The sequence below is a fragment of the Caretta caretta genome, chromosome 9, assembly GCF_965140235.1.
Source record: "Caretta caretta isolate rCarCar2 chromosome 9, rCarCar1.hap1, whole genome shotgun sequence".
In the NCBI taxonomy this organism is placed as follows: domain Eukaryota; kingdom Metazoa; phylum Chordata; order Testudines; family Cheloniidae; genus Caretta; species Caretta caretta.
Window position 1 is genome coordinate 36,528,503 of NC_134214.1, and position 12,803 is coordinate 36,541,305.

At 41.8% G+C, this 12,803-nt stretch overlaps 1 protein-coding gene across 5 annotated transcripts in view; it reads left to right on the forward strand.

Annotated features, from left to right (window-relative positions):
• Window positions 1–12,803, forward strand: part of DOCK10 (dedicator of cytokinesis 10) — a 201,307-nt gene that overhangs the window by 171,644 nt on the left and 16,860 nt on the right. For all 5 annotated transcript variants that reach the window (XM_048863538.2, XM_048863544.2, XM_048863551.2 and 2 more), the window contains 2 exons: window positions 8,135–8,281; window positions 9,741–9,951. In XM_048863538.2, the coding sequence (XP_048719495.1) occupies window positions 8,135–8,281; window positions 9,741–9,951 (358 nt within the window). The remainder of the gene's footprint in view (window positions 1–8,134; window positions 8,282–9,740; window positions 9,952–12,803) is intronic.

Consider the following 12,803-nt stretch of genomic DNA (forward strand, 5'->3'; position numbering starts at 1 on the left):
ATAATGAAAGGTTATTTTGATCTTGCTTAAATTAATTTAAAACTTTATAGACACATTCTTTTTCCTACTTTAGGCCGGCAGGCAGACTAAGTACCCTTTACATCTAAGTGATACCAAGTCCAAACTTTACAAAATTAGACACCCAAATCCTTATTTAGGCATCTGTTATTTTTCAGAAGTGCTGAGCATCGGCAGCTACTATTGACTTCACTGTTGCATTCACGGTGGAAGTTGTGGCATGTTCAGCATTTCTGAAAATCAAGGACTTTTATTTAAGCATCTCCATATGGATTTGGGTGCCTAGCCTGAGGTTTTAAAATGCTGGATGACAATATCATAGGTATTTAGCCATATAAGCAAAAAGTTCTAACAAAAATATAGTGAAAAAGTAACTTTTCAATAAAACTACAGATGTTTAAACTGATGTAAATTTATCAAAATTGCTCTATTCAGTATAATATAACTGCGATACAATAGAGTGAAAATCAGCATTTAAAAATTAAATACCTATTCAAAAGTGGCAGAAACATCATAATGCAAAATACTTACTTATCCTCTGAGTAGCAGGAGCATGACGTGCCACATTTGTATTTCTCCCCTGCAACAAAAACTACCCATAGAGGGCAGATTGGATAAAATATTCTTAGAACAGTGCAGCTCCTTGGTGTGTGCATTCTGTCTTGACCCCAAGTGAGGATTTCAGAGGTTCACAGTGAAATTTTAAAATTGCACTATTTTAACCCTGTCTGAACAATGGACAAAAATCACTTTATAGTATTTTCCAGTGTATCTGACAGATTCGCCAGCCATAAAAAATGGGCACAATTCTGATTGCCTCTGGGTGTCAAGATTATAATCAAATCTACAATAACTTTACATGGGAGCTCTGGCTTCTCCGTGGTGCAGACCTCTTAAATGCGCCCCCCGAGTTCTCAAGCGCAGCCATTCTATAGGAGAAAAATCTGCACTGGCATCTGAAAATCCACAGTTCCACCTGCAAGGGCCAAGATTCTACCAGGTGTGTTGGAGGTCTCTGCAGATGGATTCCATTGCTGCTAGAGCCCTCAGGAGAAATTGTAGTGCACATGTGAACCAACAGCTCTGCCATCCTTAGAAGGGGTGAAGCTCTGCAGCCCAGTTGGCTGGGGTGGTGATCATGATCAGTGCTCCCTTTTAGACAGCTAACACCCACAGGAGCTCCACAATGGGATCTCACCAGCCTCTTGGAAGTTCTTGTAGGCCCCATACTTTTTGTGCACCTGTGCAAGGGCCAGCTAAAATTTGCGCCCAATACCTGTACCTGCATGTGCAAATCAGCATTGGAAAGGTTAGGTCCCTACTTGCCTTGAAATAATGCAGGTTTTAACAATGCAGAACTGCACATTCTGATTTAGCTGATACAGTTAAGGAAGCCCACTCAATGACCCTTTAAGTCTTTTCATTTAGTCACAGCTGCATAGTACTTGCTACTACTTCAGCACAGCACAACTGTGACTGAGCAATGAGATACCCCAAGATTTGTGCCTATTTATTAAAACCTGAGATTTCTGATAAAGCCAATAAAAACTTGGCTTCCCTTCTGCATTTCAGTGACCTATGTTATCTTCACTGAGCTGGTAGTTAGATTACGAAATGAATTCAGATTAATTCGTCTTTCCCAATGCAGCTAGGAATTTCTCTACTTTCAACAATGCACACTGCAAGACGCATTTACACATTATCAGGCTTCTGCATCGACTAGAGCATAGAAGCAGTTTATTCCAAGAGGGGCTGTTGGCTCTCCAGTAAGATATAGGACTGGTGAGCAAAGTTTCATTAAGCTGGTTCAGCTTGACTTTGGTTGAATAGATTCCAACGGGTCACAAATGGGGGCTGCTCTTTCTTCCCAAAAGCACTATGAGTTCTGCCAACGGCATTCAGAACTGGGGAGGTGGTGAGACACTATGGCCTTCTGCACCAGCAATGTGCTAATGAGACCCAGCTCAATGTCTCATTTCCAGACAGTAACATGATTCAGATATCTGAGCACCTGTGCAAGATAAGTGCCTGGATGAATTGTAGCTAGCTCAGACTCAGTATGGACAGATCTGATGTGTTGCTGGTAGGAGAAAAAAAGAAATTCAAGACCATAAGAACAGCTCTGAATTCTCTTACCAATTGTCAAAGTCATATTGATCAACTGTCAAGGTCAAGGCCTCAGTGTCCTGTTGTATTTGTTGCTAGTTCTTCACACCCAAAAAAGCCGTGAATGCCTGAAATATTGTCTCCATCTTTGGCTGGTTAGGATACTGTGCCCTTTTCTATCTGATCTGAACCCAGCAATGACAAACCCATGCCTTCATCACCTTCAGGCTATACTACTGCGGTGCATTCTGCCTGGAACTGACCATAAAGGCCACACAGAAGGTCATGCCATTCCAGCAAGCAGCAGCCAACCTGCTCTACAGACATCATTCTGTTGCTTCATGTCCTTAACTGACTTCCCAGCCAGAATAAAAACTTCAGGGTCTTGGTGCTACTCTTCGAAGCCTCACTGGACTGGGGTTTACTCTTCCCTGAGACTCACTTTCAGAGACTGATCAGTTTGGAAACTAAATTTGATGGTGTTCAAGGTATAACTGTTGGGAGCTGAATGCCAAGGTTCACAGTGCCAGGGCAATTGTTGAACCCCTTATGTATGAAGATCAGGATGAGCTTGGGCCCTGCCACTTTAGGGGTGTAATCCAAACTATCTTACAATAAAAATGACCCACAATATGCTAGGCACTGTCAGGATCTTCCCTAGGAAACAGGTGAGACCAGCAACCTCATGTACCACAGAAAGTGGTGATGTCAAAGGGGGGAGGGAAAATGTGACTCTTTCAAAAGCTTTTTAAGTTGCATATGTGTGTGGCATCTAGGTAACATGGTAATGGGCTCATTACAAACACATCAGATAGATGCTTTACCCATACAGCTGGCTCAACAAGTCGTTACGCTTGCCAGAATATTTACCAGCAACCTCTCCATAAACATTTGCCAGTGGGCTGTTGCAGTTCAGCAATTCATTTCACACAGCCATCCCAAACTTGCTGTGTGTCCCTTTGTTGTACACTAACTCCATCTTAAACTACAGTATGTCCATTCCATTTCATTCCTTTAAATAGGGGCAGAATTATGGTGTGTAGATCTCAGAATGTAATAAAAAATATATACCACTTAAAGAAGGTGAGGACCAGATTGTCTCTGGCCCTAACGTGTGTGAACAGGATGGGAGGGTGTGAAGAACTTTATGGGGCCCATGAAAGGGCCAGGAAAAATCAGGAAGCCACAGGCAGTGCTCCCCCCATGCACCCATAGAAGCGATGGGCCCATGCTCCTGCACTAGAATGCATTGTTAAGTGGTCTGGGAGTAGTGAGTGGAACAGCCTTTATCATCCCAAAGGCACAGCCTCACTCAGAATCTCAGAAGGTAAAAATTACAGGCTGGTATTTTGTGCTAAAATACTGGATTTGTCCAGCACTTCAGTATTTAATGCTGACTATTATGACTGTTTATTTGTACTGCAGTAGTGCCTATAGCAGAGGTGGGCAAACTATGGCCCGCAGGCCACATCTGGCCTGTGGGACCGTCCTGCCCAACCCCTGAGCTCCTGGCCCCTCCCCTGCAGCCTCCCCTCCCCCGCAGCTACGCCGCCACGTGGGCAGCAGGGCTGTGAGCTCCTGCCGCTCTGAGTGGCATGGTAAGGAGGTGGCGGTGCGCGTGTGCTGCGGTGAGGGGGTTGGGTAGGGGGGACCGGGGGGCAGTCAGGGGACAGGGAGCAGGGGCAGTTAGGAGCAGGGGGTTCCGGGGGCGCAGACAGGGGACAAGGAGCAGGGGTGGTTGGATGGGGTGGAGGTTCTGGGGCAGTCAGGGCGTGGGAGTCCCGGGAGGTCTGTCAGGGGGCGGGGGTGTAGATAGGGGTTGGGGGGGGCAGTCAGGGAGCAGGGGGGTTGGATAGGGGGTGGGATCCCGGGGAGGGCGGTCTGGGGCAGTCAGGGAACAAGGATCGGGGGGGTTGGATGGGTCAGGGGTTCTGAGGGGGTAGTCAGGAGGTGGGAAGTGGGATGGGGCGAATAGCAGGCAGGGCCCAGACTGTTTGGGGGCACAGCCTTCCCTACCTGGCCCTCCATATAGTTTTGCACCATGATGTGGCCCTTGGGCCAAAAAGTTTGCCCACTCCTGGCCTATAGGCACCAACCAGATTGGGAGCCCCATTGTGCTAGGCTCTGTACAAATACATAGTGAATCCCTGCCCCAAAGAGCTTATAATCTAAATAGACAAGACAGACGAAGAGTAGGAGGAGAAACAGAGGCAGAGCAGTCTTGCCCAAAGTCACAAACAAATCTGTGGCAGAGCAGGAAGTATTTGAATGGGAAATGTACCCTTCTCCTTTGAAGCTTTGAAGGCTTTGTGTCTTAAAGATGTTCTTAGACCAGTTTAGCAAGGTGCTCAGCATCCTTGAGGTCTGTGGGAGTTGAGACCTTGTAGGAGATACTCAGCATCTGGTAGGATCAGACATTTCCCTTTGCCAAGTTAATGGTCATATTGGGGCAAAGGGACCTGGCCAGAGTGCCCTGTGCTCTATCAATCCTGCCTGGTGCAATGGCCCATGGGCGCCATTTCAGGCAACATAAATTAGAGATGCAGCCTGCTCCCTCAGGTACACCTGACCTGCCCCACAAGCCAGTGCAGAAAGGAGGTAACATAGGGCCATGCTTCACCATAGCCCAACTCCTTTGAGGTGATATACTGCACCAGGAATGCACAAAAGGGGAGGTCCTTTTACTTCCTTGAGCTTAGGAGCTATGACAGAGACTCTTCTTTGCATGAGGAAAGAGAAGCTCCTTCAGTTGTCCCCACACTGGATAGCCATTCAACGTCAGTCACAGCCTGGGCCTAAATGAATGAAAGTTTACTGGAAACCAATAACCAGTGTTTGAGAGTTCATTTCCACCATTACATGCAGTTGATCACACTGTCCTTATAAATCAGTAGCAGGCAATATGAAAACAAGATGTTGCTATACATTAATAATGTGACCTCAGCTACTTAATATTTTAAAATCCCTAAACTGGAGGATATTTGATTCCTATACATTTTTTTAATCTGACTCTTAATGGTCTTTGCCAGATTTGTGGCATATGGCAGACAGGATTATTATATGGCTTCCAGAGAACTCCTGCTTCTCATTTGAAGTTTTGTTAGAGACCACGCTTTTAAATAATATCTCTCGCATTAAAGAGTAGAAGAAATCTGTCAGTTATCTTTTTTTACTGAAATGATTAGCACAAGTATCATCTCAAAGTGCTGTATTGCATCAGCACGGCAATCTGACGCTTACATGTAAACGCTGTGCTTTAGCTAGCAAAAATGTATAAAGTGCCAGTGACTAAGAGGATATGCTACCCCAGCTCAGAGCAGGATTAATTTCAAAAATATCTTTTTTTAATTCAGTGGTTACATAAAGCAGATGATTTTCAGACAGAACATTCTAGATTAGCTTTTTATTGGGGTTGGATAGAATTAATGGAGTTTTCATCTATTTTCACCCAAAGTAATTTTCCATTGACTTCAGTGGGGGTGAGATCAGAAAGCAACTTATGTCCCATCAAAATCAATCACCTGAGTAAGAGTTTACAGGATGTAAGCTCCTCAGGCATGGTTTTGTCCTTCATTTGTCTGGAAACTGCCTTGCATGCCTATGATGTGATTTCAATGATAATAATAATAATAGGTTAATAATAAGGTTAAATAGGTTACTATTACAATTCTCCTTCTTCATTTGTTTTCAGCAATACCCACAATGTGCTGGGCACTTTCTAATCTTAAAAAAAAATTAAATTAAAAATCACTCCTCTGGAACATTTTACAGTGAAAAGGAGACAAAATAGGCAAAGAATGTGAGAAAGTGTTGGGTTAATTTTTACTAAATGATGTGAAAGAAGAGGGAAATTTCTTTCTGTGTTTTCTGTGTAGAAGAGGGTGATTAAAATTATCATGAATCTAGTTGCTGTCTGTGCCCCTAAGAAATGTGCATGGTATAAGTCAGCTTTTGTAAGCCATAGTGGCAGGTACCATATTTTCTTTTAACAACAAAGTTTTATTTCCTATTCCCAGATTCATAGATTTTAAGGCTGGTAGGTACCATTAGGATCATCTTAGTCTGACTTCCTGTATAGCACACAACTACCTGATGCATCAGAACTAGTTTCCATAAGGGGATCACAAAATTTTCTTTTTATTCTATCTCAGAGGCATTCTATAATTAATGATGCTGCACAGCGATATCTACGTTATAGTGTAGCATACGGAAATAGTGCCTCCCTTCATTAGAGGTACTGCGGGCCCACTTTGCTGGAGAAATTGGGAAGATGAGTTATGGCCAGATCCTTCTTTCTCTTCAGCTCTGCTGAAATAAAGATCATTTCCTTTTTCTCTTTCACATGTTCTAAAAGAACATTAGCATTTTTAGTTAATTTATTTTTACAAAGCTGTAACTGTCTTATGTCATTTTGTAATGATAGACCCTGCAGATAATTAACAATTAATCTTTTTTTCTCTGTTTTTTTCTCCTGGCGCCAAGGTTGAAATGTGATCAGGTGTAAAAATACTACTTTTTCACTGGGGCTTTCCAAGGTTCCACCCGTAGGAATTAGACCCCCCCAACTCCCAATAACTTTCAGTGGGAGTTCAGTGCCTTACTCCCATAGGCGTCTTTGAAAGTCCCAGACTGTATTTGCGCTCTTCTGCCTTCCAGTAGGTCTTACAGATGGGACTTTTCCTCTGATGCTTACTAAGGAATATTACAACTTCAGGCATCTTTCCCACAATATGTTAGGGCTAAAGGGTTTTATTTGTATGTCTTTTGCTGTCCTTTTTACCCTTATCATTCTGACTTGCTGCCTGTATTGTAGCTGCTGACCTTTACTGACGATCTCCTCTGACATCCAAGCTAAATGAGTTATTTTCCATTGACAAGCAAGGGGGCATTGTTTGGGTATATGCTGCAATATTTGCATTGCCAAAAGTCCAGCAACAGAGTATGCAACCCATCCAGCTTATGCCCCTGGCTCCCTTGCAAGGGTGAGCACCACAGGTCAGGATTTAGCCCTATTTGTATTTTACATTTTACACTCGGATACTACATAAAAAGCTGGTTTTCCCACTGAAGTATAAGATCATTGTCAGTGGTAAAGTCCAATTATTGTTAATGGGTGTGGTACATGTGACCTGTTTCATTCAGCCAGGAAAGATTTTATCCTAAACTGTCAGTATACGCCAGTTATGTATGTTTTATTTGCATATGGTGTATTTTATATATTAATTTTCTGAGGTCAACATTTCTTACGGAAACTGGCAGGTTCTTGTTTTGTTCTTCAACAGACCTTTTATTAATACACTGCCAGCTACGTCCAATGTTGTAAGTACATGGCTTTGCAAAGACTGTGCAGCAGTCTTTTTGTAAAAGTCAACAGTCTGTGCAATTTTATCTTTTCCAGTGTAAATAAGATGTTACATTGTCTTAGAAGATATCACAATGTATTATTGGTTTTTTCAAGATTACAGCAGAATACTCTATTTAAATGAATTAAGATACAGATCAGTTCATTTGTTGTTCCCACACAGTTGTTGTGCATGGCATCCTAACAAGATAGTTTTACACCCAATGAATTTTATGCTTTTATTGCTTGAAGAGAGAACAGTATTTCATGTAAATCCATGAGCCATTACTAATTTGGTCATCTGTAATTTATAACTAGAATGTACCACTAGATGGCAGTCTCTCCACATAGGCAAATAAAAGCATGCATTATACACAAATCCTCTGATATCCAATGTTGTTTACATTGTATTTCACAATAGTTGTCTTGTCCAGCTGATTAAAATTTAAACGTATGTTCTGTCTAATGTCGAAATTTGTGTAATGTGTTAGGTTCCTTCATCAACCACATGCTGTAGCACTCAGAAAAACCAATCAATGACTCCAATATCTAAACAATTGGATACATTAAACCTTATGTCACAGTAAACATGTATGTGTTATTTTCTGTTTACACTTAGTTTGCCAGATCTGTTACACTGAGTGATCTTTTCTGTTTGTTTTTGAACAGGGGTTTTTTGAAGAAGAGGAAGGTAAAGAATATATCTATAAAGAACCCAAGTTAACAGGGCTGTCTGAGATCTCGCAGAGACTGCTAAAACTTTATGCAGATAAGTTTGGAGCAGACAATGTGAAGATGATACAAGATTCCAACAAGGTATGGGAGAAATGCTGCCCTTAGATGCATGTTCTTTCAAAAACACATGCTGCACTTCTGTGAATTGGTTTGGTAATTGGTGAAAAACCTGTTCCTTTCATTCAAAATATTATGGGCTGGATTGTGCAGTTACCACAAGCCCTGAGTAAGAGGCAGCACTTAGTGGCAGTGATGCAGGAGCAGAGTTACAGTCTGGTCCTGGTTCCCTCTTAATCCAGGGGTATATTAAGCAGTGCAAGCCTTTTACCTGGCACTGCTTAGTCTACCTTCTGCAATGGTTCCACTGTACTTGCTGGTACGTTAGGGGGATAGTAAGAGCTCCACCCCCTTCCCATCCCAACCTTCTCAGATCCGGGGGTGGGGGGCAAAGGTAGGAATAAAACCCCATGTGGGTGGCTCTCCTACTCTAAGACTATACTTACACTGTGAGCTGAGGTGTGACTTGTCCCCCGTCCCTCCTTGGGTACATATACTCATTCTAGCTCTCATCAAGCTAGCAGGAGTACAAATAGCAGTGTAGCTGCAGTAGCATGGCTGGCAGCAGCTGAGTACAATCCCACCTGAAACTGGTGGCTTCAAAGCCTGAGCTCCAGCCCAAACCACCACATCCACACTGCTATTTTTAGCGCTGCAGCTCAAGCCCCACTAACATGGGTTTGTCTACCGGGTCTGGGTGGCTTGCTCCCAGCTGCAATGTAGACATATCCCAACTATGACTCATGATGTAGGCAGTCCATTGAGGGGAGTAATGAGTCACATGCCCCCTTCTTCCCTGCATGGGTGAGTGCCATGGGTCAGTATTTAGCCCTATTATTTTATATTCAACACCCATATACTAAATAAAAAGCTAGTTTTCCCACTGAAGTATAAGATCACATAACCACACTTTACTCTACACCACACTGGCATTCTCTCTGTAAGGCTGTTCTGGGAGCCAAAGATTTAACACTGTTGTGATACCATAAATGTTTCCAAGAAGGTGTTTCTAATGGATATGAGCAAAGTACGGAACTAGTATGCACGAGTTTTATAACAAAAATGAGCCATGCCTTCTAGTAGGGCATAGGGCTGCACTGGCCTGGTGATGTGGCCGAAGGACTACATTGTAATCACAAATGTGATCACAATGTACATCACAAATATGTATTACCATTGCAAGGCAGAAATTGACTATTTTCTTTCTAATTCATTCAACCCAGATCAAATGTTGCCATTGAACTGTACTCAAAACTCCCATTGACTTCAACTGAAAAGCATGCCCCACAGTCAGTGATCTAAATGTTAATGTATGTGTCCAACATTACCTTTAAAAGTCATGAACTGTGTTTACACAAATATCAATAAAACCACAGTGGGTAAAAACAGCAAGCCTGTAAACAACACTCAGAGATTGTATTAATAGTAATACTAAGTCAGTATCAGATACATTGTTTCATCATGTGTAACAATGTTAACACAGGTCAACCCCAAAGAGTTGGATCCAAAATACGCCTATATCCAGGTCACATATGTCACGCCTTTCTTTGACGAGAAGGAGGCTGACGACAGGAAGACCGACTTTGAAATGCATCACAACATCAACCATTTTGTATTTGAAACGCCTTTCACGCTGTCAGGAAAAAAACACGGAGGGGTAGAAGAGCAATGCAAGAGACGCACAATCCTGACAAGTATGTTGCTGCCTTTTTTCTGTTAAGAGTTCTGACTATAAGAAAAAAATTGCATATGATTTCAAAGGGCAATGCTGCTCAAAAATCAGTGAGCATAATATGGTCCACAATCTGTTGTTTGCCGACAGTTTTGTGTTAAGTGAGCAATAATCATTTGACTGTGTCCGTATTTCTGTGCATAGTCTTTAATATGCCCAAATTGCACACATTATACGATTTTGCAGACAATTAAATAACAGAAGAAAAATGATCTGTTTGTAGAATAATCAGCTGACATTATTCTTCCTTGTTACTCTCCTCTCACTCACCCCACTTTCTCAGTAAAGTTACTCCTGATTTATACCAGTTTAGTGAAATCAGAATCCTCATTCTTTATTCTTCTTAGCTTGCATAGACTAAAGATAAACCAGAGTGGACCTTGCAAGATTTACCTGTTTGGAAAAATAAACCACTTCAGATATGAGTATTTGTTAAAAATTAAAACATGATACCAGGTTTACAGAAGGCTACTATATAATATATAATAACTATATAAAAAACATAACCCCATATATCTTATGTCTTGTCAGTGAGAGATATGCCCAGAAATCCCTGTGTTCTAAGACAGGAAGGTACCCTTTTGCAAGAAGTATTGCAGGCACCAGTTTCCATTGAATCAGATTAAACTGTGGTGCTGAACAGAAAATGTTCAGCTTTTTGTCATGATTGAAATCTCATCTTAAAGAAAAGTGATAAACATCCACGAAATTACTGCTAAAACTTGACATATCTAAAATTTTGGATGAGTGTACAAGAAACTGTCTGAAATGCACTTGATGAGCTTTGTTCTCACAAGTAGAAATTAATACAGAGGCTGACATTCACGGAAAGACTTCAAAATGACAGAAAATTTAGAGCCCATCTGACTTCAGGATATATAATCTCCCCAAAGGGCCAAATGGGAAAAGCTGCCTGCAGCACAGACTTAGTCACCTAAATGTTTTGTGGAGTCAAGGTTGAAAAATACCTGGTATCTGGAGGCATCTCTTTTATGATACAGCTACAAGGGCGAGGGGATGAAGCACAGAGAACAATGGCTGTTGTTTAGTGTCTGAGCAGTACTAAGTTCTTTGATGTTGACTTTGGGGTGGGGACGGAATAGTACTGTTGAACTGAAAGTGCGTGTATTACGGTGTTAGGGTATTAGCCTACTGGTGTGTAAATTTTTAATCAGTAGATAGGGTTATTTCATCAGCTCCCCAATTTCCTTAGCCCTGCTGCCTGGCCAGATCTGCTCCAAAGCATGCACTCAGCCTCCATCCTTTGCTTTATGTACTGGGCTGGAACCTTATGTCTCTCTCCAGCTTCACTACCACTTGTCCATTGCTCACCCCACATCCACCCTCCCATCCACTGTCTCATCCCACTGCCTCAATACATTAGATTTTCCATGGATAAAATGGATACATTTTAGAAGTTTTTACATTTATAGAAATTATACACATAAAAATGAAGCATTTATTGTTTACAAGAGAACTGGATGTAACACTGGAAAGAGGAGCAGCTGTGGGGGTTGAGGCAGCAACTGATGTGCATTGGGGAAAGAACACTGGACACTCAGGGCAAGTGTAATCCACTGGTCAGGTTATACCTGCCTCTGGAAATTCCCACTGCGTGCATCTGATGAAGTGGGTATTCACCCACGAAAGCTCATGCTCCAATACCTCTGTTAGTCTATAAGGTGCCACAGGACTCTTTGCCACTGGTCAGTGTGTATTACAGGTGCCCAGTCTACAAAGGATATGAGTCTTTTGCAGCCCCACCTACAGAGCCGTGGCTCTTTAGCTCCAGCGGTAGCAGCTCATGCTTTTAGCTCTGGAGGTCCGTCGTTCAACCTCCAGTGTGTGGGCCAAGATGGCAGCCATCACGTACATTGGGCCTTGTCCAGGGTTCCAACTGATCGGTAACTGATGCTCACCATTGGGTTACATGGGGCTGAGGAGGCTTCCTAACGTATGCAGAAGAACCAGAAAGGAGCCTTAGGACAGGCAATTTTTTCTGCCAAACTTCCCAAGGTCCAGGAGACAAACTCGCTGAGTCACTTTGCTGGCTGAGCTGTAAGGAAGTACGTTGGATAGAGCTGGTTAGAAATTATCTAAACTGTTCCTGGAAAGGGGCTGGTTTTCAAGAATTTCCCATTTTGGAAAAGGTTTTGGGGAAAAAAATGTTTTGAAATTGTCAAATTATCCTGTTATGATATTTTCAAAATGAAAAAGTTCTCTTTTTCATGTTGAATTTTTTTGTTTCAAAATGTAAGTTAACGTATAGTTTATAAAAAAGATTTAAAATGGTCAAAATCCAAAGAAAACATTTTGAAATTTATCTTTTTTTAATTTTCAATTAACCAAATATTTTTTTCAGATTTTCGATTCATGAAAATGTTTGAGATTTTGACTTTTCATCTGAATTTGGGACAGGAAAAAAATTTGAAATTCAAAAATTCTCACAGGATGATTTCCTTCCCAGCTCTTGCTTTTGATGAGGCATGTCCTCTCTGTCTGCTTCTCTTTGTGAATATGACAACAGTCATGTCGGATAATTACTGTTTCATGATTGATTTGTTACAATTAGCGAATTTAGGAGATCTAAGCCTCAGCTAAGCAAAGGGTTTAAGTTCATGCCTGTCTTTCATTATGTGAGTAGTCTTTTTGATTTTAGGGAACTGCTGAAGTGCCTAAAATTAAACACAGGCTTATGAATCAGGGCCCTAACACAGAATAAGAAAGGTGTGAATTTTAAAATCTGTGAGTTTTGAGAGTCATGTGCTGTCAGGGTCTGACAAATATACAAGACAAATAGTGCTAGATCAAAAT